Source organism: Peromyscus maniculatus, chromosome 13 (genome assembly GCF_049852395.1).
Source record: "Peromyscus maniculatus bairdii isolate BWxNUB_F1_BW_parent chromosome 13, HU_Pman_BW_mat_3.1, whole genome shotgun sequence".
Classification (NCBI taxonomy): domain Eukaryota; kingdom Metazoa; phylum Chordata; class Mammalia; order Rodentia; family Cricetidae; genus Peromyscus; species Peromyscus maniculatus.
This window is the reverse complement of record NC_134864.1, coordinates 41,789,889-41,816,300: the sequence shown is the minus strand read 5'-3', so window position 1 is coordinate 41,816,300 and position 26,412 is coordinate 41,789,889. Positions and strand designations below refer to the sequence as shown.

General features: G+C 50.2%; 1 protein-coding gene across 1 annotated transcript; it reads left to right on the top strand.

The window, feature by feature from the left end:
• Igfbp2 (insulin like growth factor binding protein 2) lies at positions 1-26,412 on the top strand. Its single transcript, XM_006972224.4, has 4 exons — positions 1-499; positions 22,793-23,022; positions 23,776-23,916; positions 25,937-26,412. The coding sequence occupies exons 1-4, from the start codon at positions 103-105 to the stop codon at positions 26,099-26,101; spliced, it is 933 nt and encodes a 310-aa protein (XP_006972286.2). The 5' UTR covers positions 1-102; the 3' UTR covers positions 26,102-26,412.

The window sequence follows — 26,412 nt, the reverse complement described above, 5'->3', positions numbered from 1 at the left end:
GCGGGGGAGGAGAGAAAGAAGGCAAGGAGGCGTCTCCCGCGCTCGCCAGGACCGTGCCACCTGCCCGCTCGCCCGCCGCTCTAACGCAGCCCACAAGCCACCATGCTGCCGAGAACTTGGGCGGCCCCGCGCTGTCAGCTGGCTCCTGCCGTCGCTGCTGCTGGCTGCTGCTGCTGGCGCGGGCGTGGCTGCCGGCCCCGGAGTGCGCGCCGAGGTGCTGTTCCCGCTGCCCGGCCCTGCACGCCCGAGCGTCCTGGCCGCCTGCGGACCCCCGCCCGACGGGCCCTGCGCCGAGCTGGTGCGGGAGCCCGGCTGCGGCTGCTGCTCGGTGTGCGCCCGGCTGGAGGTGCGAGGCCGTGCGGCGTCTACACCCCGCGCTGCGCCCAGATGCTGCGCTGCTACCCCAATCCCGGCTCCGTAGCTGCCCCTGAAAGCGCTGGTCTCCGGCGGGGTACCTGTGCAAAGAGTCGCGTGGGCGCCACCCCACAGCAGGTTGCAGGTATGCGGACAGTGAGCACTAAGTTTGGGGGAAAAAAATCTCTCAGCTCAGCGGGTCTCCTGACTGGCAGCCCTCACGTGGGGGAAGGAGAGTCTGTCTGGACCCTGGGACTGTCTGTAGACGAGAAACAGCCCAGTCCTCGATCTGATCCAGGGAGACTCAGGAGAGCGGGAACTCGAAAGATAGATTCCCGGGAGGGAGGCTCGAGGTTGAGCAGGCGGGATTAACTGAGGTGGGGTAGACGAGGAGGGAGAAGGAGACACCGTGTCACCACTGGCCTTCCCTGGGTGAAAGTGACCCTCACTTCTACTCTGGCGGGACTTAGTGGAGAGGAGAGTATTGGTCAGATCTAGGGGCGGCGGGGGTGGGCCTGGAGCTGGGGCTGTAGGAACTTGAAACTTACTTAGGACACAGGTTGAGTCGGTGACCACCGGTCGAATGCCTCCCCGGTGGGGAAGTTGCTGGTAGGCCGAGGCCACGGGCGCAGGTAACACCGCAGACATGGAGGGACACCTTCCTTCTGGCATTGGGGGGCGAGAAGAAAAGACCTGGTGTTTTTTTATAGGGTAAGGTAGCCCGTGGAGAATGGAGGGGGCTCCATCTGTGTTAACTTTGGCCCGATCGCCAGCTGCATTCCGGCACCCTGGCAGCCAAGCTGTGCGCCTGAGCATCTGGGCCTCAGGTCTGAAGGCTGGAGCTGCTTGAGAGCTGGGAAGCAAGAACCCTTAACGTGGGTGTGTTTCACACCCTACACTCCTCCTAAATCTAGGGAACTCTTCCTATCCCCAGAATGGGGGAGGTGCGGTTCTTTGTTAAGGAGCCCTTCTTTCAAAAAAAAAAAAAAAAGTTAACTTGAGGAACACAATTCACTCCCCCCCCTCCCCCTTCTTCATTACGAAAAGCCTCCTGCCCCTTCGGTCTGGAGAAGGCTGTAATTGTTTTTATTTCGTCTTGGGGACAGTGCTGAATTGTGCCCACTATTCGCTACTATTTAAAAGGAGACTTTGACCAAGTTTCTCAGAGGTGTTGGTTTAAAAGAAAGAAAGAAACGAAGGAAGTGAAGGAAGGAGGGAGGGAGAGAGAAGAAAGGAAGGAAGGAAGGAAGGAAGGAAGGAAGGAAGGAAGAAAGGAAGGAAGGAAGGAAAAGAGTACAAATTCTCTTGCTGCTTTTCGATTTCTTTGTGCACCCCACACTTTCCCTGGGTCTGCTATCGCCCAGCCCCAACAGAGTTAGAGGTCCGTTGAAGCCTTCTCATTCTTGGAGACATTGTTGACCTTGAGTGCAGAGCAAGGTGGGGCTTTCTTTGATTGGGAGTCCCAGGCTTGCTTTCTTCTCTCTCAGCCTGCCTTGGAATTGCTCCTTGCCTCTTACTTCTAAATAATAATAAAAAGAAACAGAAGTCCCTCTCTCCACGCCCTCCTGCTCCCCCATCACCTCTGGGGCCCCAGAATCATCTTCCTCAACAGGCCTTGAAGAATCCTTCAAATTTTGACCATGTCATCAAATCCTGGCGTACTGCCCTCTCATGGTTTTAGTGCCTCCTCCTCACCCCCATTCCTCCCCCCCCCCCGCCCCCCATGGCATTCATTCTAACCCTGAATCCAGCCTTCCTGCTTCCCAAGACTCTGAAATAGATTGGAGTCATGTACAGGCAACAGATGTGGCCGGTTCCCTGGGTCACTTTTCCTTACAGGGCGGCGGCGGGGGTGGGGGGTAGGGGTGGGGTGGGGTGAGGTGGGGTGACGGGGGTTGTCAGGGGAGCTAGGGGACAATGAGGTGAGTTCGTGGGAAGAATGTCACTCTGGATTTTCTGCCTGGTTATGTATGGGTCTCCCTTCCACTGACTCTTCCCAGCTGCTGCCTCAGCCTTTTCCCAAGCAAGGTCCAGATGCCTTGCACATTTTTCTCTTGTGTTCCTGTCTGGAAGAGGGAGGGGGGGATTAACCAAGGTAGGGGGTGGGGTGGGAGTGGGAACTGGAAGCTGAGTAGGTACACTTGAAAACGGTGGTCAGCGGGCCGGCAGGGCTCTCAGAGGAGTCATTTGGGCGGGAGCCTGGTTTTGCAAGGGCCTCTAGAAGAGGGGCAAAGATTGGGGGGGCTTCTGGGCCGGTGGGAGACGCTTTTGAGTTGGGGCAGGGACTAGGGACTCTGTGTGGAGAATGTTGAAGTCCCAGTGGTGGGGAGGGAGATCTCACACCCGGCCGAGACGGATCTGAGCCATGAAGGCTCCTGCCTCCCCACTCACAGTCTTTCACCCCCTCCTCCCGACTCTGAAGGCCGACCCCTCCCCCCACCGGCAGCATCCTCTTTGAGCAGGTTGCTTTTGAGAATTTTAAGCATACCCCTCTTATTTCCACGAAGTTCCGGCTTTGCTGCTGGTTCTTTTGTCTTTGTTCCCAGGGACTCAGGGGCTGTGTGGCTGGCTTCCTGGGGAATGGCAGGAAGGCAGGGGGTGGGGGTGGGCACATCAGTGGGTAGAAGTGGCTGGGGGGGGGGGATCCTGCATCCCAAGAGGTGATGGGCTGGGCCTTTTTGGTTCATAGAAGCAGAAATCAAGCTGGGAATCAGGCCCCGGGAGAAAAAAAATGAAAAGCGAACTCCCGAGAACTGTCGCAACTCCGTGCTTTATAAAGGGTCTGGGAGGGAATAAGGTGGTGGGGTGGCAGAAGTACCCCCTCCCCCCAAAAAAATCTCTGGTGGGGGTCACTGAATACGGGGTGGAGGCTTGGGCCAGGCTAAGCCCTTTCAGAATTCAGCCAGGCTGGTTCCTCAGCAATCCCCTGTCTCCTGTTCTCCTCCACCCCCACCCCCCTCCCCGTTTCATACAATGCAAGGGATTATTATGCTGAGGGGCGGGGCCGTCCAAGTGGCCGTCTGGCCCTGAGCACATATAAAGGTGCTATAGAAATGTTCAGTCATTTAAAGTCCCAGAGTGACAAGGGCCAGCCTGCTGATAGGTGATGGCGTGGGGAGGCCCGAGTCTTCAGTTACTAGGAGAGGGGGACCTGATTTACAGTGACTCCCTTCGGCTTCAAGACTAAGGCGGGGGGGGGGGGGGGGGGGGGGGGGGGGGAAGAAAGCCACGGGACTTCTGGCTCAGAGCACCGCTTTGCATCTTGTCTTGCATAAATTTGCATACCGAGTTCAAACATGGTAAAATAGACTCTCGAATGAGTGGGACTCCCTGTCTCTGCTGATTCTTAGCACCACCTTCCACCTCCTTGCCCCTGTTCTGGACAGAACTTACCCAGGCTGGCTAAGTAGCTGCACTCCGCTGAGGGCGAGGCACGGACTAAGGCCACTCACGGCTCTAGGACGGATGAGGACCCCTGGAGTTGGCTGGTTTAGGACCTGTGCAGGGTGTGGCTCTGGGTACCAAGGCGTGAGAGTCAGGGCAGTGCAGGGGCCCGGGGAGGCACATACTGTGGCCTTGGCCTGCCTTGGTCCAGGGGCTGGGATTGGAAGCTGCTTCGATGTCCAGTCTTTGTTTCAGGTTCATTCCCCGCCTTTTAACAAATGTCAGCAATGTTCCCTGCATGGTTTCCTTTGTGTGGCAATGATGACCCAGTTCCTTAAGAGAAAGCCTGAAGAAGGACAAATCGGTGGGCTGGCAGAGATGGCTGAGTGGGTAGCAAAGGTGTTAGTGTGGCAACCTGAACTTGGTCCCTGGAACCCCTGTTAAGGTGGAAGGAGAGAACCTACTCCATGAATGTCCTCTGACCTTCATACGTGTGCCATGCATGTGGGCCCAGCCTCCCACATACACAATAACAACAAATAATAAAATTTCTTAAAAAAGAAAAACTTGGCGCTTTTAATCCCAGAGGCAGAGAGGGAGGCAGAGGCAGAGGTGGATCTCTGTGAGTTTGAGGCCAGCCTGATCTACAGAATTGAGTTCCAGGACAGCCAGGGCAACACAGTGAAACCCTGTCTCAAAAAACCAAAAAACCAACCAACCAACCAACCAACCAACCAACCAACCAACCAACAATAACAAAAAAAAAAAAAAAAAAAAAAAACCCTCAAAAAACAAAACAACAAAAAACCAAAACAAAACAAAACAAAACAACCCACAAACAAAGCAGAAACCTCTTGTAAATGTTTCAAACTTAAAAAGCACTTTAACAAAATAGAGCTAAGGATGCTCTGAGTTAGAACAGGTAGGAGAATTAGGAGAAGCCACCCACTGGCTGTGTTTATGGAAGGCTTCTCTATGAAGGGGCTCTCGGCCACCTATTGAGTTTGCTAGGGAGCCAAAGGAAGAGGGAGGCTGGGATGGCTCTCGCTGCCAGTCTACCTTAGCGGTACATCTTAGAACATTTCCTGACGATGAGGGTGGGGGGAGGCATCTCAGAGTAACCCTATAAAAGCACTCTGGGGCTGCGGAGATGACTCAGCTGATAAATAAAAACACCCTGCCATGCAAGCCTGGTGACTTGAGTTCAATCCTCAGAACCTAGCGTGGAAGGAGAGAACCAATCCCTTCCAATTGTCCTCTGACTTCTAGAGCCGTGCAGTGGCATGATAGTAGTAATTATAATAATAAGTATCACAGATTGCTCGGAAGCAGGGGTCCATCCCCCCAGCCTCAGACATTTGAGGGCTTACTCGGAGAGGTCTCAGCATCAGATGAGCGTGGCCCTTCACTGTTTTAAAAAGTCAGATGGACTGCCATCAGGACTACCCTGCTAATGGAATGGAGAAGAGGGTAAATCACACCTGGAAGGTAGGGCCAGGGCCCGCAGAAGGGATTGGAGGAGGGGCAGACACCTTTAGTTCACTGGTTGGGTCTCAGTGCTGCAACTGTCTGCCACTGTGGCTGCATTTAGTGTTTGCCTTCTCCGTTTTCAGCTCTTTCTTGCCTCTATCCTGACCTCGAAGTCTCTGTAGCTCCCTCCCCCGCCCAGACACACACATGGTTGCCTCTTCCTGTGCCTTTTTCCACTGTGGGCCCAGCTGGAATCCTTGACTACATGGTAAGTAGGTGGACAGTGTTCAGAACAAGCAGCATGGATAAAATCTATTGGTCCCAGCCTTCTTCAGCTCCAATCAGAGGGAGGCCTGGAAGGTGACTGTAGACCGGAACGTTGAACAAAACGCAGATTCTGGAATGAAAAAGGCTGGCTGAGTGTCAAGGAGCAGGCAGGGGCTGGGTCAGAGAATGAGACTTCCATAGACAAGGGACGTGGCGCTTTGCTCGTAAGGCCGAGTCCTGCTGCATTTGCTTAAGTGGAGGCAGAGAGGAGAGAGTTACAGATGTTTCACTAGGGAGCCTGAGATCTGGCTGGCAGATGTTCCAGCCCCCTCGGTTTCTCTTTGTTATCTCTGGCCGGCGTTTTCCTGTGGTGGCCGGCAGCCATCCAAAGATGGGTCAGCCCCTCTTGTGTCCTTGTCCTATTTTGAAATGACTGCTTGCTTTGGGCCCAGTTTTCCTCCATCCCCCCTAGGGGAGGGAAGTTTTGTCCCTCTCCCCCTCCCGCTCCAGACAGAATTTATCCTGTATAGCCCTGGCCATCCTGGAACTTGCTCTGTAGATCAGACTGGCCTCAAACTCAGAGATCTGCCTGCCTCTGCCACCTGAGTGCTGGGATTAAATGCCGTCACCACCCAGCTAGGAAGGGAGCTTTTTGTACTTCCATCCTAGGTGCCTACATGGGCTCAGTATTAGCATAAGAGCTAAGGGTTTTTGCTGGCTTCCTGCTGCTGAACCCTTTTTACCTCTGTGCTCCAGTCAGGGTTGAGCTATTGGTGGAAAAATACTTTTGAGCCTATGGGCCAGAGGTTTTGTTCCTGGATACCTGTTGCATCTGGGTGACGGTTAGGTCATGGTACACCCCTGTTAGCTTTGGTGAGGGAGAGGACACCACAAAAACATAAGGGGCCGGCATGTGAGATGGAGTGGGAAGATGAAGACAGAAGTCACACACTCTGGAGAGGAAGGACTATGTAGTCAAGAGTTTATGGGGGAAGTAGCCCGGCTTGCGCTTTTAAACTAACCTGGTCCCAGTGCAGACACCGTATCTAGCAGCCTGTGTGGTGGGCTGGATTTGATGGCATGTGTCTCTGGAATCTCAGCACTTGGGAGACAGAGGCAGGGTCAGTCAAGAGCAGAGAATAGTCTGGACTACATTGTGAGTTCCACAACCCAAACAAAACCACAAAACAAAACTCATGGTGAGCACGGGCCTTTCTCAGAAAACAGGTTTGGTAAAGGAGGGATAATCTTTATTTCTTTCAAGGCATGTACATTAGGCTAGTGGTGGGAAGTGTCACACACAATAGTTGTGTGTCTTAACCAAACTAGTTGTCATACACATTAGCTGACTTCATCTTCACCAGTGACATCTTTGCTGTTTTGGTAGCTGGCCCTTCCAATGAAGGCCAGTCTGGACAAATCAGGTGGGCTGCTCATTTCTTTAGGACCCAATCCCACATGTCAACTGTGCATTCAGATGTGAGATGTCTAGTCTCTTTGAACCTCCATTTTTCTTTCTTGCGTGTCTATAAATCAGAAATTGGTGATGCTCATGACTCAACTGAGTTACATTTGCATGGACATATGTCAAAGTAGCTAACACAGCTAGGCAGGTAGTTTATGCTTATCATCTTAGGGAGGCTGAAGCAGGAGGGTTGTCATACTAAGCTTGGAGTCTCAAAACAGAATGTTTTAGCTACTTTTCTGGTGGTTGTGATGAAATTTCCTGACAATGGCAGCTAGAGGAAGGCAGAGTTTATTCTGGCTCAGAGTTCAAGGACGCAGTCCATCATGGAGGGGAGGTCATGGCACCAGGGGTACAGCATGCAGGAAGCACAGGATAAATACTTCTCCTCTGCTTGCTTTCTCCTATTACGCAGTTAAGGACCCTAGCCTAGGGAATGGTGCCACCCGCAGTGGGCAGGTTTTTCCATGTCAATTAAGTTGACTGAGGTAACACCCCTCAGGCGCACCTAGAAGCCCATCATCTCTCATTTGATTGTAGAACTCAATGAGTTGACAAACAAGATTAGCTATTCCATAAAACAAGATAAAAAAAATCAACAACAACAAAGTAGATAATATATGTAATGCTCAGTGCTTGCTGTCTTGTGGGGGTGTCACATGATGCCTACCTCTTTACCTATAAAAGGAAGAAGTCCATCTTTCTCTGACCTATGTCCATTGAGCTTTAGAGAATCCTTTTGTGGAAGAGGTAATGAAACTACACTTCAGTGCAATACAAAACCAGCTGAGAAGAAATGGTTTGCATTTCTTATGAATGAGTTAGGCTTTTTGAGTGCATTTTGGGGCCCATGTCCAAATTTCTGGGGCTGACCATTCCAGGGCTGTAGTTCACACTTGACAGTGCTCAGAGTAAAAACCAGAGCGACTGAGATGACCCTAGAGCTGGGACCCTTGGGTTCTTGTGCCAGCTTTCCTATTCATTTGGCTTATGACAAAGGATGGAGACCTGCCTGCCTTCACCGGGCAGCCAACCTAGGGACTGAGCCTTCCAGAGCCTTCCAGAGTTTGGGAAGACAGGAGAATACCTGAGGTGTCACTGGACAAGGATGGTCTTGGTGGGAAGCCCTTTCTCTGTTCCAGGAAGCTGGCTGGACACAGGCTTCAGAACAGTGGGGTCACATACTAACACAAGTGCTCCACACACTTCGCACATGGAGGTGTGTGTGTCCAGGGGCACCCAGTGAAGACCCCAGAGATCCCCCCTTTTTGTTCCAGGGAAACAGAAGTTTTCAGGTCTGGTGTCTCTGAGCCTAGGGTGCCAGGGGTTAGAGCATGACCCTGGCAAAGAATTTGGATGTTCTCTCCAGGACAATGTTTTCTTACTATGTGGTCTCCAGAGCTGACCTCACTGCTTTGATGGGGCTGCTGCCGGTCAGTTTCAGGAAGGAGTGATCCTCAGGGCCATGCTGGCCTGGGCAGGGTTTTCTGAGTACTGGGGGCTTGCCTAATGTGTGAGGAATCTGGGACCCTAGAAAGTCCTCTCTTGAGAGGTAGCCTTTATGTGCTCAGTGACAACTATTTTTAGGCATCTAATTGAGGTGGGACCCTAGGCAAGTAGGGGTGGTGAGAATATATATATATATATATATATATATATATATATTTAGGCTGGAACCCAAGACCCTGGGGAATCTGGGGTGAATTAGACCCTGAGGTCCTTCATGGTAGGGATGGGAAGGTGAAGCCCCTTTAGTGATGAGTTGTGAGACCAAGGATATGTGTGGGGCTTTTGTTTTCTCCAGTCGCTCCTTCCACAATGAGCCGAATGAGGGATTTTTCCCCCCCTTTTTCTCTAGTGGAGAATGGACCATCCTCCATCCCCTCCTCCTCCTTGGCTCCTACCCCCCTCCCCTTCTGTTCCTTAACAAAGCCAAGGAAGATCTGGGCTGCCTCAGCCTGGGTGTCAGTCAGGACTCAGAGGGAGACCTTGCTCAGAGAGCTGGCTTTCCGGGAGAGAAGTACAGTCCACTACAGTTAGACATTTTTTCCCCTTTCTTTTTTTTTTTTCTTCCTGAGGAGGGTAGGCAGTTGGAAGCCTTGAAGCCCTTCTGGCTGTCTGCCCCACATCCCTTCCTGGCGGTTGGGAAGCAGGGCAGAAGTGAAGACCGGGGAGAAGGGGATGGGCTGGCACATCTCCAGGTGCTGGGCAGGGAAATTAGCCCACAGACCCTGGTGGAGCTGGCTGGGAGGGAAGCCTGGGGAGGTTTCTAATTAGTGGACGGGCGTAGGTGTGTTAGCCTATGTTCATTCAAGGAACTGAACGGAGCCAGGATGTCGAGGAGGGAAAGGGGGCCGGGGGCCCCCAAAGGCCTTGGCAGGTTGTTGGAACTTGGAAGACTAGAGGAGCCTATTTAGTGTGTTCATCCTGGTGGGTTGAAAAGATGGGGGGGGGGGCGCGCTGGCTTCCAGCTGGCGGGTCAGAGTTAGACTGCGGAGTGGGAGAGAGCCATTAGCCAAGGTGCCATCTCGACGGGCAGACAATGAGTCCAGGACAGTTGGAAATGCCTTGCTGCAGGCATTTCCTTCTACACAGCTCAGCGTCAGAGGGAGAAACCAGGGCTGCATTCTGGGTCAAGCGCCAAGGCAAACCCATGGCCCTGGATCCTTGTTCCTGTGTTCTCTCCCCCCCTCCCCCGGAGTTAATACGTGCACACAATCAGTGAGGCATACACTGCTTCTTGGAAAAGTTCTTTTTCCCTGGGTGGCAGTCATTAAGGGATAACATCAAAAAACATTCCTTTATGCAGCTCCCCAGGGAGTTTCTTTGGGGACTATTGTCTTTACTTCTGGATGGAGATGCCCAGCCTCCCCTGGATGCTGAACTTGCTTCCCAAAGTTCCCAAGGCCAAGAAAAGCAGTTTCCCTGGTGTCTTGAGTTCTTCCCCCGTACCTGATAATGCTGACTGGTTCTGTTCCAACCGTCATAGGAGGCATGCCAGGCAGGATAAAGGGGTCAAGTGGATTGGGCTTCCTGGGTCGGAAAGGTTATTGTGGTTGGGCAGGACCACTTGGCATATTGACTGGTAACCTGCTTCCCTAGGGGTTGAAATGTCTTGGTTGCTTTTCCTTAAGTGATCTTATGATCAGAAGGCATTCTGAGGAGTTAAGAGCTGTGTAGGCCAGTAGCCTGGCTTTGGTCTGGGCCCTGACAAGGTAACTGTGCCGCTGGCCTTCAAACTCCAGGCTGTTATCAAATGTGAGAGGGGCTATGAATTCATCAACCTCTTGTGACGGTTTGACAATAAACGGAGTTGTGTATACAAATGACTAAGCAGAGAAACTCAAACAGTCAAATGATGGTATGTATGCACACTCTGATCTCTTCCTTCTTCTTCTCTCCCCATCTCAGCAGAGGTCAGGAGGGAGTCAGGGCCTGAATTCTGATGAGGTGTAGCATGGATGGGGGGAGGGGGGTGGTGAGGTTGGGGGGAGGGTTGGGGAGCTGCCTCAGTAGGTAAATGCATTTGCTATGGAAACTTGAGGATCCCAGTTAGGATCTCCAACTAGGATCTCCAACACCCACGTGCTAAAAAAGAAATCTGCTGGGGTGTGGGGGCGTTGGGGGCAGAGACAGGAGGACCCCTGGGGCTTGTTGGTCAGCCATTCTAGTTGAAACCCACCAAGCTCCAGGTTCAGCGAAAGAACCTGTCTCAAGACCATAAGGAGACAGAGGAGGATGCCTGGTGTAGCATATTGCTTGGCAAAGCCTTCAGTGACTCCAGAGCTTGGAGTCCATGTCTGAGGATTTCCAATGGGCAGTCACGGCCATCGAAATCTTCCCTAATGATGGTACTTCTGATGATAGCCTGATGGCTCATTTACGTCCCAGACATGAGGATCCTTTTAAAAATTATTATTATTGTTATTATTATTGTGTGTATGTCTGTCTGGTGGGGGAGTTTGGATATATAGCACAAGTGGAGGCCAGAGGACAACTTGGCAGAGTTGATTCTCTCCTTCTACCTTTATGTGGGTTCTGGGGATCAAACTCAGGATACCAGGCTTGCGCACAGCAAGTGCCTTCACCCACCGAGCCATCTCATTGGCCCAGACGTGAGAATTCTTGCTCAAGGCGCCATCATTTGTCTCTAGTTTGGATTGTTGCCCCTTCAACCCAAGAGAGCGACACGTCAAGGACGGTGATGGATGTGATGTAGTATTCGATGAGTCACAAATCAGTGAGCGTTGAGTTGAAGCCAGAGGAGAGCACGGTGACCTATTTAAAGACACTTATTTATATTCAGGACACTGGCGTGCTGGGTTGAGAGTGTGGCTGGCAAGCCTGGGCATCCCTGCAGGTCTTACAGTTCTTTCTGCTTCCTCTGGGTTCAGTGTGTCAGGGCGGAGTAGCTGGGGGCGGTGTTGTGGAGACCGAGAGGAGGCCGTCCCGACCGGGAAGGTGATGATGGGAGAGTGGTTGGAAAGGTCAGTGGGTATTGCTTTCTTGGACCAGGATGGTGGGGTCATCATCAGAATCAAATACAGCGGACAGTGGCTTGGAGATGGGCCCTAGAAGAAATGCGTGTCCCTCCCATCTCATGCTGTTACTGCTCACTGCTTCTTGCCTATTTATCCCCTAACCACTCTTGCTGCTGTGGAGGCCGAGATGGTGTGATGTTAAAGAAAACAACAAATTAGGAAGGTACTCCAGGGATGGACGGGGAAGGCTCCTCGCATTAATTAGCTTTTCTAATGTTTAAGTGACAATTGATCATATACTGTGCACCAGCCCACAGCTGAGTGCCATGCCACCTGTAACACAGGACAATAGTTTAAAAGTTAAATATTGCCCACGTTATGAGGTCAGAAGAGATGTCTCCATATCTAAACGCAGTTTTGAGCAGAAGACCCAGCCTTTGATCGACACTCTAGGAAGACCTTCTTAAGCAGTGAGGTCCCTGAAGTGGCAGAATCCACAGAAGAGAGTCAAGCTTGGGAGGAATTGCTTCTTTGGACTGGAGGAAGAAGGCATGTGATCTTCCAGAAAAGCAAACTTCTTTTCCGTCTGTGATGATGTAGAACTTTTAAAATTCTATTTATTAATTATCGAGGTTATAATGACGTCACTTCTCCCTTTCCTCTCATCCCTCAAGACCCTTCCACATATTTACCTACCCTTGCTCTCTTGCACATTCATGGCCTCTTTTTAAAAAATTATTGTTGCATATATCTGTACATACATACATATACATACATATATGCATATACACATATACATGCACATGCATATAGGTGCACACACACATACATGCACATTCCTAAATATATAAATACAACCTTCCCAGTCTCTATAATCTTACTTGTATGCATTTTTCAGGGCTGACAGTTTGGAATTGGGTAGCCGGCTGGTGCTCTCTTCCCTTGGGAAACTACTTCTTCTCTCCCTGCATTCCTCAGTTGCCGGTGGTTCCTCCCCTAGGTTTGAAGCCTCGTCAGCTTTTGCCCCCTCCCTGCTAGCCCAGATGTGAGAATTCCATTTAAACTCTAAGTGCATGTTTATATGCCAACTTCTGTGTACTATAGGTATTTCTAGATGATCATATAATTCCTTACAACTTTCCCCCACATCCTTAACTGTTATTTTACCCTCCTTTATCTGCATCTATCCCCCTCCCTAATTAGAGCCTCTGTTTTTTTTTTGTTTTTTTTTTTTTTTCCATTTCCTCCTTCAGATCACTTGTACCCTGCTAGTCCCCTCTCCATCACTCACCTCCCACAATGGTCCCTTTTTATGAAGTATAATTTTTAAGTCTCTGGGGGAAGCCAAGACCAAGCTATCGTCTTTGAGGCTTCCATACGTCAGGAGAAGTTGAGTCCACGGACTCACTGATTTTTGTTTGTTTTAATTATATGCATTGCTTTCACGTGTGCGTGTGTGGGTGTGTGCGTGTGCGCATGTGCACCATGGTGCCTGTGTCAGTCAGAGGACGGCTTGTGTGAGTTCTCATGTGAGTTACTTTTCTATAGCTGTGATAAAACACTACCCAGAGGGATAAGAATCAGCATGACGGTGAAGAGATGGGCCGGGCAGCTGAGTTGCAAGCTAAGAATCACATTTTTAACTGCAGTCATGAAGCCAAGAAACTCAAGAGTGATCAGAGTCTCTTTACTCTCCAAGTCCACCTCCAGCGACATTTTCCTCTAACAAAGCCAAACCTCCTAAACAGCGCCACCGAGGGACCAAACATTCAAAAGCCAGAGACCCTGGGGGGACATGTCATTCAAACCTCCTGGGAATTGAACTCAGGTTGTCAGGCTTGGGGACAGGCCCTTTATCAGACATTATTCCTCCTCATCTCCCCATGTTTGTTAAAGGACTAGACCTAAAGTACTAAGACGGAAGTAGAGTTGAATTACTAGGATGTTTTGTCCAGTGATATCTTTTTATCAACTCAAAGTCAAGTGGCTTTGCGTCCTCGGTAGCCACATTATCCATCCTCCTTATTCCTTCAAAGGTCCTCCTAAGTTATCCCAGAGGATATGTGTGATTTTTTTTCCCCTGCCATTTGCCACTTATTTTTCTTCTTTCTTGTGAAATTCCAAGTTAGGTAATTGCCTGGATCTCTCCTCTTACCTGTTGTTGGGGAGGCAGAACAGCCCTGTGGACATCTCTACCTCTTTGCATCTGCGGAACCCCCACACCACTGACCCCTTGGGCTGCACCAGGGTACGCTTGACTCTCTCTGTTCTCTGGGCTGAGCGTCTTCATTCCTTCATTTCTGTCCTTCTTGAGTCATGGACCCTCTGCCTCTGGGTCTGGGTCTTCTTCCCCTGACACATCCTTCCACCTCTCCGGGTCACAGAGAAATGGAGAGGGACCCATGGAGAGACTTACTGGTGGACAAGCCATACCGGCAACATTGTGTCAACCAGTGGCGGTGGTGTGCCTGCCATGGCACAGTTAAGGCCTTGTCTAGTCAGGAGTTCTCTAGGACTCTTCAAGTTCACCGTTTCCCTCGTTGAGATGGGGAGGAGCGGCTGGTGGTTGTCTTAGGCTGCTCTCACTATGCATCTCTTGGTGTTCACACAGGTGAAAGCTTGTCTTTATGGCTGCTCCAGATCAATTTTATGTTTTCATTTGCCAATTGTATAGCACCTTCTGGTCAAGATGTTAATCATTTACAACTACAGATAGTGGAACATTTTTTTTATGCACATACTTTATGCATAAGTAGACCTTGGGGGTCAGATACTTTCCTTCTGTCCCTGTAGCTTCTGGGTCCCAGTGTCCGCTAAGGCACACACACTCCTCCTTACTTGGGCCTTTGGCCACTGAGTCACTTTGCCAGGTTCCTGGATGACGTGAGCGAGCTGGAGGAGAAATGTTCAGGACTCATGGGAAGAAGTGAAAACTGGTAGCGCCTGTTGGCCGTCTTGATATCGGTTTCTCTGGCTCTTCAAGGACAACTTGGCTTGCAGAGCCCCAGAGGACCTGGGCTGAATTTGAGAATGTTTTTGTTTTCTCAAACTGTCTGCCTCAGCTCTGACCCTCCCCAGGTCTTCGCGATTCCAGGAATGAACCTGGTGTTTATAAAGCAGCCCTTTTTTGAGTATGCACAGGCAGGGAGGCTCCAGTGAGGCTGTGTTCACTCAGGGGGAGCCTGCAGTGTGAGGGCATGCTCTAGAAATCTCCATGGTGCCTGGCCAAGGAGGGCAGCCCCTCTGCATGTGTGTAAGCATCCATATGTGTCTCTCTACAAACCCAGGAGGCAATGGGGAGACAGCTTGAAGTATTTACCCGAGGCTGTCCTGCTCCAATAGAAGAGATCTCTTTTTCTTCTCACCAAGGACTTCAAGAAAGCCCCGCAGAAGAATCACAGAAAGATGGAACCCTGGAAATGCCAGTGTTTGAGGGTTCTTGTTTGAAATACAGGTTCCTTGGTCCTGGCCCAGGCTTGATGCTTCTGGGTCTCCAGGGCTTGGGTCCAGGACTGTATTTAAAGGTTTCAGATGATCCCTCTTGTACAGTTAACGTTTGGACACCGTGACCTAGCCTAACTGCCCGACTTAGAGATGAACAACACACGGATGCCTAGTCCTGCTCAGCACCCAGCCTGGCATCACTCCCAGCACCACGGGCAGTAAATTCAGGGTCAGAACCATGTCCTTTGACTTGCAAGGTTAGCACTGCTTCTCCAACCACGCTAGAACTGAGTCAGCCTTGGGAGCTCAAAGACCTGGGTTGCAAGAATATGGCGGGATGGAGGGGGGTTCCTCAGGCAAGTGGTCAGTGCTCTGCCCTCTTTTTTTGTGCTCTGGTGCCTTGCTCTCCTACACAGGGAGGAGGGCACGTGCCTCCTCAGCTTTCCACTTGACAGTCTTTTCTGAGCAACAGCAATAGGATGGTCCCTGAGGCTTGTGGATCTAAACACTGACCAAGCCATTTCCTTCCACAAGCATGATTCTGAGAGGAGGGCTGTCTGCTGTGGTCCACTGGACAAGGAGACATTCTTCTAGAGTGTGGCCATGGCGGTGGTGCCCAAGAGATGCCAGGCTTTACTTGACTGGCTTTGGATTCTGGGAGGTAGGGGGGACGGGGTCAAGGATGAGAGTTAGGACAGAAGCTGGATGTCAGCAGAGGGTAGATGGACCAACCAACCCAGAGAGGGTCACTTGGTAACTAAAGTAGACTGTGTCCTGGGGACTAACTTATACCATGACAAACATCCCTTTACAGTGTTAAGAATCAGATACCCCATGCACCATTTGGAATTCAGGAACACTCGAGTACTGTTCGGAATTCAGGTACCTCTGTGCACTGTTCAGAATTCAGGCATCCCTGTGTACATTCTGTATTCAGGCATCCCTGTGCACATTCTGTATTCAGGCATCCCTGTGCACATTCTGTATTCAGGCATCCCTGTGCACATTCTGTATTCAGGCATCCCTGTGCACATTCTGTATTCAGGCATCCCTGTGCACATTCTGTATTCAGGCATCCCTGTGCACATTCTGAATTCAGGCATCCCTGTGCACATTCTGTATTCAGGCATCCCTGTGCACATTCTGTATTCAGGCATCCCTGTGCACATTCTGTATTCAGGCATCCCTGTGTACATTCTGTATAAAGGCATCCCTGTGCACATTCTGTATAAAGGCATCCCTGTACACTGTTCTGGATTCCAGAGCCAGAGGCCACTGCTGCCTGCTGTTCTGGACCTATTGAAAAAGTGATGGGGGAAATACAATGTCACTTCAAAAGACTAAGGTCTTCAGGTTAAATATTAACTAAACAAACGAGTGGGGCTCCCTTTCTTCTGGCTCCCTTACTTCCTGCGGCGTGTGCTGGGGAGTGGTTGCCATGAAGGTGAATGTGGTGGCAGTGATCTGCCTTCTAAAAGGAGTGGCTTCCAATTTTCACTAACACAATCTGTTTCCTATGTGTACTGGACATTTACCCATGCATGCTGGGTACTTCTGGCTTGCCCCTCCCCCCGGTCTCCTTCCCTCCCCTTCCTTCCCTCTTGGCACAAATTCTGTAAGTCAAATGAATTTAGGCAAGCCTGATCTTGCCCAAAGACTTCTGCTTAGCAGCAGAGAGCTTTGCTGTGTAGCCACATATAGGATTTATAACTAGTCTGGGCGTATAGTTCCATGGTGGAGTGTGCAGTTCGTGGCTGCAAGACTCGGGGCTCCATATCCGGAACCACAAAAGAAAAACAAAGCAAAATCATCTACTTTAAACGTCCAGTCCATGCAAGGGTCTCCTTAAAAACAAACAAACAAACAAACAAGCAAACATGTATATAAACTAAACAACAAATAGGCACCTCTTTCTCTTTCTTGCCTCCCTACTTCCTGCAGTGTGTGCTAGTCTCCAGAACTGCAAAAAGTGAAAAAATAAAAAACAAAACATAGAATATACCCCCTCCAAATCAAATTGAGGGGGCCTAGAGAGCTGGCCCAGCAGTTAAGAGTACTCTCTGTCCTCGCAGAGGACCCAGGTTTGATTTCAAGCACCCACATTATGGCTTACAGCAATCTAACTCCAGTTCCAGGGAGTATTCAAAATCCTCTTCTGGCATCTGCAGATATTGTGTGCACATCATGTACTGATATACATGCAGGCAAAAAAAAATCCATATTGGGGCTGGAGAGATGGCTCAGCGGTTAAGAGCACTGACTGCTCTTCCAGAGGTCCTGAGTTCAATTCCCAGCAACCGCATGGTGGCTCACAATCATCTGTAATGAGATCTGGTGCCCTCTTCTGGCCTGCAGTCACATATGCTGTATACATAATAAATAAATAAATCTTTTAAAAAATCGATATTATACATACAATGAAATAAATAAATATCAGAGCAGAGAATATTGGGCAACTGTCATCTAATTAGTTTTTTCCATGTATTTGATGATTCTATTATTAGATATAAGCTACTTTCCCCCCTACATGCAGATAATCCTACATTTACGCAGTCAAGAAACAGATCATCCATCCGTCTTGTAGAAAGCTTGGTTTTTCCCGTAATGAAAGTTTGAGTGAGGAGAGTAATAAAATGGTATCATGTTTAGATTGTGGCCATTATTCCCACTGCTCCGACTTAAGAGTCATGAGATCAGGAAAATTAAAGAGTTTGGCCAAAGCCACGGAAGAAAGACAGTTCCTGAGTGTGGAACTCCGTCGGTTGGTTCTGGGGGTGCTTTGCTCATTTGAGTTTGATCATGAATTTTCTGTTGCCATGGATATTAGTAGAGAAGTTGCCTGAGGAGGAAGAGGGCCAGAAGATGTCCAGGTTAAGCACATTTTTGGAGGGATGGACAGCAGAGGGGCCATGCGAGTTCTGTGTCCAGCCAGAACTGGAAAGCACCCAGCACTCAATTCTTGACCTCTGATGCTCAGAGGCGACTGATTGCATCAGGTCTGGAAGGCCAGCGCCTGTTGAAGACTGAGGGTCTTCACCTCAGTGGTGCCTGAGCTCCCAGAGTGTGGGATCAAAATGAGACAGAAGGCTGGGAAATAGTTTAGAATAAACACAAGGCAGGAAGAAGGCTAGTTGGTTCACTAGGAAGACCGTGATGGCTTGGGGGTAAGGCCTAATTTTCTGACTATACTAGATAAGGACCTGTCAGGGACAAGGACAGAACCTCTAGTTAGTGGAAAAATACAGACCCCCAATAAGACGGGGAACAAGATCATCTTACAGTCAGGTTGCCTAGCAACAGGACATTGAGTCAGAGCCCTTGACCCCCTCACCCTGTAAACATCCCATACAAACATCCTGTTAGCTTGCCCCACCTTATGCAGATGGCAGCTTCTTGCTCCCCTCACCCTGTGGAACTATATAAACCTTTCTGGAAGAGAAACAAAGTGGCACCTTGATCAGAATCTAGACTTGGTGTCTTTTCCTTTGTATTCTCCTGTCCCTACATTCCCTCCTTAGGGTGGTTGAGAACCCGTTGAAGCCCTGTAGGCGGGGCAAGAACCAGGGCCAAGTACTCAAAACAAGGGGTTGCTTTTAGGTTCTTGGGTTTGTTTTGCTGATAACGCTTTAGAATTTCCCACAGATCATGAACCATGGACTTCCAAGTGGAGCAGCGGGACAAGAACCTGGCCCTGGAAGGACGCAGGCCTCTAGAAAACATGGAGATTTTGATTCATTGAGTAAGGTCCTTGATGCTCAAACAGGATTGCCTTAGAGAGAGAGGGACGCGCCATAACTAAATCTTAAAACTGTTGTATGGATGCATGAACTGGACATGTAGCCCTTTTCTGATGTCCGCCTCCAACTGGGCTCCCTGGCCAGGTTAGTAAGTGTAGGTCAATGGACAACATGGGTCCCCGCACCAGGGGTGAAGTTTCTCTGATGATGGCAGAGTATGTTTGCTCCTGTAGACCCAGATGGACCTGGGCCTCAGGTTTGCCAGTTCTAAAAGAGCATAAGCCCTCTGTTCCCTTTGATCTCAGCTGCCCGATTCATTTCCACATGTCTAAAGTGGGATGATGTGGCCGTACAGCAAGGTGAGGGAAAAGGGAGTTTTCCATGTTCTTCAGACCCTCCTCCATTCAGGGCTCTGATTTTGTTTATTCCTTTGCCTACCTTCCTTCTTTTTGAAAAACTTTACTTTTCGCATGTTAATATAATTGTGAAATTCCATGTTGATCCGTTTCCTTAGTTGCTATGTTGGGGAGAACAGCCAAGGCTTAGCAACGGGAGGGGGACGTCTCAAGGTCCCTTCAGAGGCCTTGCAAGTCTCTACCGATTACCTCGGAGGTTGAAGCCTTTCTCACATAGATCTTGGGGGTGCTTAAGAAATGTTTCCTGCAGTGACCTCTGTACATAGCCTGCTTAGCTGCTTGTATAAGTGGCTGCTTAATAAATACTATTCTGGATCTAACTTTCTTAGGCAGAAAAGAATGCAACTTGGTATTTTTGTTCTGAGGCAACATTCCATCTGTAGCTGAAATTCCCTATTTGGAATGTTTTCCTGTGGGTCACTTCTGTAGCCTATAAGAGAGTGTATGGGGTTGGGGATTTAGCTCAGTGGTAGAGCGCTTGCCTAGCAAGTGCCAAGGCCCTGGGTTCAATTCTCAGCTGAAGAAGAAGAAGAAGAAGAAAGAAAATGCATGATGGGAGGCAGCGGGGTGGGGGGTGGGGGGTGCTTGTTCAGGTGAGGTGGGGGCCAATATGGAGAAATAGCATCTATGAGCTTATCCAGATATTCCCATCATGCATCATTCCACATATAACATGAACAGCTCTTGGGAATCATTCTAGCGAGATCCAGAAGCTGGAAGCCCTTTGCTTTCATTTACAGACGGTCACTGGAGGCACAGGGAGCTAAGGAATTTGTTTGGGACTTCAGAGCTGAGTAGGAAAGGAACTGTAGACTCAGACGTTGGTCTTGAACCTTTGAACACCTTTGGCCAGGGATACTGACAAGGCGCGGGGCCCTTCTCAGCCTTCCATCCCTTCCCTCTCGACTTGCCAGCATTTCATTCCTCTTCCTCGGGCTCCTGCTTCAGGATGTGTTTGCTTGGGTCCGTCCGGTAATCTCTTCCAGAGAAGGAAATGGATGTCCTGCTGCCTTTAAAGGGAGCTTGTGTCAGCAAAGCCATGCCTGTGGATTTCCCCACCTTATTGGCCTGTTTGCTGGTAGTCGTGAGATCAATAAAGGGAGAGAACGAAACATGCCCTTGAATCCAGATGGCCTCTGTGAGGATGGACAAATGGACTTTCACCTTGGGGGGGCTGGGGACCTCTCAGGACAGGAAGCCAACTAGTCTCACAGGAGAGAGCTGCCCAACTGACCCTGGTCTTCTGGGGCCTGGATCCAGCAAGGATCACTTTAGGACATTGCATGAATCTTAGGCCTTTTCACCTTTGTGGGCCCTTCCATAAAAAAAAAAAAAAAAAAAAGCATTTTAAAATGATAACGTCTGGCCTTATAAGTGCAAGTATATCAGTATTATATGTTAAGACTTTTTGATTTTAAAAGTTATATTTTTTATCTTCTGACCTTAATGTGAACAAAAACATTTTCTCGGTTTCTACGTCCTGTGTCTGCTGTGTGTAATGGATAAGTTTGCCCTGCCTGTAGACGCCAAACCCGAGTATCTAGCATCTGAGAGTGCCAGTCTCTTTGCAGATAGGACTCCAGGGTTGGCAGAGGGTGTTCTGGGCATTCAATGTTGGACTGACCTTGATTCAGCCGAGGGGTTCTTCTTTGGCTACTGTCTGTAGTTTAAGTGCCCGGGAGGGCTTGGAAACAATAGATCGGCCAGCTGAGTGCTCTGGATGCACTGGGAAGACCCCGTGCCCTGTTCCCTGGACCTGTGGACTAGTGTGACTGTGGGTGCAAGTGGGGTGGGGGTGGGGGAGTTAGCTATTGCAGGAGAGCTAGAGCTACCCTGCATGGAGCCTAGTCATTTCTGCATTGGGCTGGGAAACCCCTGGCCCTTGGGTTAAGGACTGACCAGAACAGTGCGTGATGTTTCGAAGGTTAATTATCAGGAACTGGTGAAGAGCTCTCAGCATTTCAGAGGTCTCTCATGTTTGTTTCCCAAGGTTTGGCTCATTTCAGATCTCCTTAAACGTCTCTTCAGGGCTCCTGCCCTCTACCTCTGTATCCACCTAAGAATGCAAGGGTTGCGTTTATTGGAGTTCCCAGCTGCATGAAGGGATGGTGTGGAACAAACCTTCCCTGATTGCTTTTGGATGCTAAGGCACCTCTCGGCAGCAGGTGTAGCTATCAACACTGGTACCCAGGACTGTACCTGGTGTGGGAGAGCTGAGCTTCGTCTAGTTTCTAATGACTCAAACAGGGCAGTGCGCCTTACCTTTTGCAGTTAATTCTGCCTCTTTCCAACTCCTGGTACTGCCTAAGAGCGGGACCATTGATGCCCTCTGTACAGAATGGATGTTGAAGACTATAAAGCTTTTGAGTGAGCATTAGAAGCTGGGCTGAGTGATGCAAGATTTGTTGAAAACACCTAGGTTTTACTGGGACCCCTGGGCTGCGGCTGGACTGAGAGTACATGTCCCTGGTTGTGGACCTGATCCCCCAATTCCCCTTCTGTCTATCTACCCTGGAAAGACATGAGTGAGCCAGGCTGAGACTGCAATCTTGGGGCTGCTTCGAGAGTCCCCTGCGTGCGGCAGGTTGTAAGATGGTCTCAAGAGACTGAAGGGCTGTTCTCTAGCAGACAGCTCGATTAGGTTTCGTGCCTTGTGAGAAGCTAAATCTACAGAGTCAGTGCTATCCTACGTGGTTCCTGTGTTGAGACCTCTCAGCGGGATGGGGTGCAACACACAGGTAGATGTCAAAACAAAGCAAAGCCAGTGGGGTTAGTACTGTAGCAGCCTAGGCGCCTAGGAGCAAAGGACTATGGGAATTTCATCAGGGGTGCATGAGTGGATGAAGAGGGACGGGAGTGCTGGAGCCTGGTACTCACTGGCAGGTGGCTGTCTGCCTGGTACTCCCTTACCAACCGTGCCATACCTCAGAGAGCTCATGGCAGTAGTTTTAAGCCTCAGTCCTGTTCAGGCTGCCCTGTTCAGACCAGAAATGAAGGAGAATTTAAACTTAGGATGGTTGTGGGTGAGCCTGGTAGATTCTGATGGACCCTAGGGATGACCTGTTTCCATTCCATGTTGAGAGTTTTGTGGCTGTCTTCATCCTTCTGGGCTCCTCTGTCCCAGCTTTGGAGAATGAGGGCAGAACTGAGGATGGCCCTCCCATTTCTCCGGAGTCACACAGCTTGAGTTCGACTCCTGGGTCCATCACTTACCAGGGTCGTCGTCGTCGTCGTCGTCGTCGTCGTGATCTTGGTCAAGTACAGTACCTGGCCTCCGTGAGCTCCAACTTGTGTGTGAAAGATAGGGGATGCCAGTGGCCTATTTATCACCGTGCTTAGATGTCCCATGGAAGCCATGTTAGAGGAGGAACGCATTATTTGGGGTGATCGTTTCAGGGGACTTCATCCAGGAGGCTTGTCGCATCACAGTCTGAACCAGAAGCAGGGTGGGACCCTAACCTTCAGAGTTCCACCCCCAGTAACTCCCCTCTACCAGCCAGGCTCCACAGCCTCCCTCAGCAGTGTCGCCACCCAGGGAGCAAGAGTTCAAACGTACGAGTCTGTGGGGGGACATTTTGTATCCAGCCCATGATATCTCCCAAAGAGTTACCGTGTGACTAGATGGCTAGTCCAGCTAAGCTGTGGAGCATGGGCCATGGGCATAGCTGTCAGGCTTCTCCCTTATGCTTACAGCCCCCCTCCCTTAGGGTAGGCTTCAGCAAGCCCCATCTCTCTGGGGAGCTGAATCGGGAGTGTCTCTTCTCTTCTCTGCAGACACTGGCGATGACCACTCCGAAGGAAGCCTGGTGGAGAATCATGTGGATGGGACCTTGAACATGCTGGGAGGTGGAAGCAGTGCTGGCCGGAAGCCCCTCAAGTCAGGCATGAAGGAGCTGGCTGTGCTCCGGGAGAAGGTCACCGAACAGCACCGGCAGATGGGCAAAGGCAGCAAACACCACCTCAGCCTGGAGGAGCCCAAGAAGCTGCGGCCACCTCCTGCCAGGGTCAGTGGAGGAACGGGGTCTGACGGAGGAAGGGGGTCTGACGGAGGAAGGGGGCTGTGGAAAGGGAGCCTCGCCCTTGGGAAGGATGTCACACTGTGTCCCACATACTCTGCCACAAATGAGCAAACAAACAAACAAACAAACAAACAAAAAAAAAAAACAGTGTCATTGACATACTTGATGACCTGGGGGCCACATGGCACTTCTGTCTCTAACATGGATTTGACATGCTTTCTTGACATCTCTCCTAAAACCTTCCCATGTCTGTTGGACTTTGGAATACCGGGAGGGAAAAATCCAGACGTGCAAACGAAGCCGCTCCCCTGTGTCGTGATGAGTTTCTCACCAGCTCAGCTTCACTATCTGGGCAATTGACCCTGGTCAGGTTATGTTAGGGAATGGAGCTTGGGCCATTGGCTGGGGTACAGGGACAGCATTTGCATTGGGCTGGGGTATAAACTGTCTAGGAACAATGTCTGAATTGGATTGGGCCATGGCTTGAGACATAAACTCTAATCTTTCAAGGGGAGCCCGCTTTGACTCATTCAAGCTGTTGTCTGTCAGAGTTGGAAGAGAGCAGGGAAAATCCACAGCCATGTGACTTTCTAGAGGGGTAGGAGGGCCCAGTGGGGTGGGTTGCCACGGATGTTGCCTTACTAGCCGCTTGGTGTTGAGGGGGTTTATGAGCCCTTGTCTAGTACTGGGGTTTTGTGGGCTCATTTTTCTCACCCCAGGTGTCCATTTTGCCTTTAGACCCCTTGCCAGCAGGAATTGGACCAAGTCCTGGAACGCATCTCCACCATGCGCCTTCCAGATGACCGGGGCCCTCTGGAACACCTCTACTCCTTACACATCCCCAACTGTGACAAGCACGGCCTGTATAACCTTAAACAGGTGAGTGTGGGCGCCAGCCTGGGCTGGGGAGGCCCTTCCTCAGCCCTGAGCCCTGCTGTGCTTAGGCCGCACTGAACCTGCTCATCATCTTGGAAGCTGAGAGCTGAACCTAGATGCAGGCTTCTGTAACCAAAAGGATGATGCATCAGCTCCAGGAGGCTGCCCTCGTGGTCCTCAGGCAGGTCAGGGCTGACTCCACTCTCCCGGCTGTTTTCTGTCTGTCCGGTGTCTGTCAGGAAGGAGGGCCCTGGAGAAGTGAGAGAAGTAGGTTTAAGCCCTCTTGCTTCAGTTTCTCCTGAGATCTGACCCCTGGCCCCCTCTGCCAGAGGTTGTCACTTAGTAGGTTGGCTAGGAACCTACAGTTTGCCTTTTAAGAAGCTGCCGTGGGTTGCTAATGGTCCATGAACCGTATTCTTGGAATCACCAATTTAGCCATTGGCCAAGTAGCCTCTTTGGTGCCTAGGTATCTCGAGAGATGGGAAATTGGGGAGTTAAGTACTAAAAGTCTAGTTCTACACATAGTTGTTGGTACCTTAGTAAGAGTTAAGGAAGTCTGAGTAAACTCCCAGGAGCCTCTACCCTCCTGCTTCTCTGTGTGTATAAGTCCTTTTAGGTGGTCCACCCCTCATTTCCTCCTCCACCTCACAACCTCTTACAGGGGGAAACATGCATTTTCTTGAAGACGGAGGAGAAGGGAGGGGGCAGGGGATGTGCTTGGCAGGAGTCGGGGTGTGGTGGGGACAATGGGAACTGGACTGTCACCCTGTTAGTAAACAGACTCCCTTAGACCTCAGTGCATGTGGGATTGTCTGGGCAGCTTTAAAAAAATTTAGTTGCCAGGTTTTTGTGTGAGAGATTTGGATCTTTTGGGTGTGGGGTATTTTATAGAACTCTTCTGGTGATCTTACTGGCTGGCCAGCAGGGTTCACTTAAGGAGGGGATGTGTGGAGCCAGCAGCTGGGATACTACAAGACTCTTACTGTTCTTTTTTGGGTCTTGCTTCCTCAACTTCATCATCGTCTAGCCCCTCCAATATGACGCCAGCCTTAGAAGCTGTTTGTATGTCTTTCCCTCCAAGTGTAAGCTAATTGTTTCAGTTGGAACTTGGAAGAAATAAAGAAGACATCTAACGAGCAACAGATGTTCTCCTATACCCACTGAGCCACCAGACCCATTTATAACAGCGATCCCTGAAGCTTATATGATAAGGTCAGGGACCCTGGATGGGAACATCCCAAGTTCAGATCTCAGCTCTCTCTCTAGGAGCCAGGGACAAGTCACTTAAGCAATCTTTGCTTCAGGTTCACGGCTGTAAAGCAGGGTGTTGATGGTGCCTTATACACAAAGTGGCCATCAGAATTATGTGACTATAGGGGGCTGGAGAGATGGCTCAGAGGTTAAGAGCACTGGCTGTTCTTCCAGTCATGAGTTCAATTCCCAGCAACCACATGGTGGCTCACAACCATCCATAATGAGATCTGGTGCCCTCTTCTGACCTGCAGGTGTATATGCAGACAGAACATTGTATACATAATAAATAAGTAAATCTTAAAAAAAAAAAAAAAAAAAAAGAATTATGTGACTATAGATGTCACTAGACTGTCGATGTGACTCGATGTCAGCGGGCGGAATTTCTGGCTCTCACAGCGCCCGGCACACGCTTTATTGTGATGTGAGGGTTTTCATCTTTTGACGTGGCTACTACACTCTAGTCTGGGTTTCCCACTGAAGCTGAGTCACTTCTCGGTCTTAGGGTCTCCAGCAGCCCTGGCGATGGGCACAGCCCCTGGCCCTACAGTCTCAGCACCCTGCTGCAGCTTGTGGGCCACGGAGCATTTTAGGGCCACCTGTATAGGAATCTGCATTTTGACAAGCTTCCCCGTGTTCACTTATGGCAAGGAAAGACCGCTGTGTAATAGCCCAGCACCTGGGAACCGGTCAGCCTTGGGTTAAGTGACGGAGAAGCGAGCTAAGGTGGCTTTAGGGGGGATCTTTACCTTTGTCCCTTCTTACCTCTCAGTGCAAGATGTCTCTGAATGGACAACGTGGAGAGTGCTGGTGTGTGAACCCCAATACCGGGAAGCTGATCCAGGGAGCCCCCACCATTCGGGGAGACCCCGAGTGCCATCTCTTCTACAATGAGCAGCAGGAGGCTGGTGGGGCTCATGCCCAGAGGGTGCAGTAAAAACCACAGCCAGTCTGTGCCTGCCTCCCCCACCCCAAACACCGGCAGAAATGGAGGGTGCTTGGGTGATGGGTGGGGAGGATTTCCCAGTTTTGACACATGTATTTATATTTGGAAAGAGACCCACACTGAGCGAGCTCAGAAGCCCCCCCCCCCTCCTCCCCAGCTGCAGATGACCTGTACCTCCATTCCTGCTTCTATGAGGGAGGGAAAAGGGTGTGCTGGGTACAGGCTTGGGAATGGGGAAAGAAATTTTTATTTTTGAACCCCCGCGTCTCTTTTACTTAAGATTAAAGGAAGGAAAAAATAAA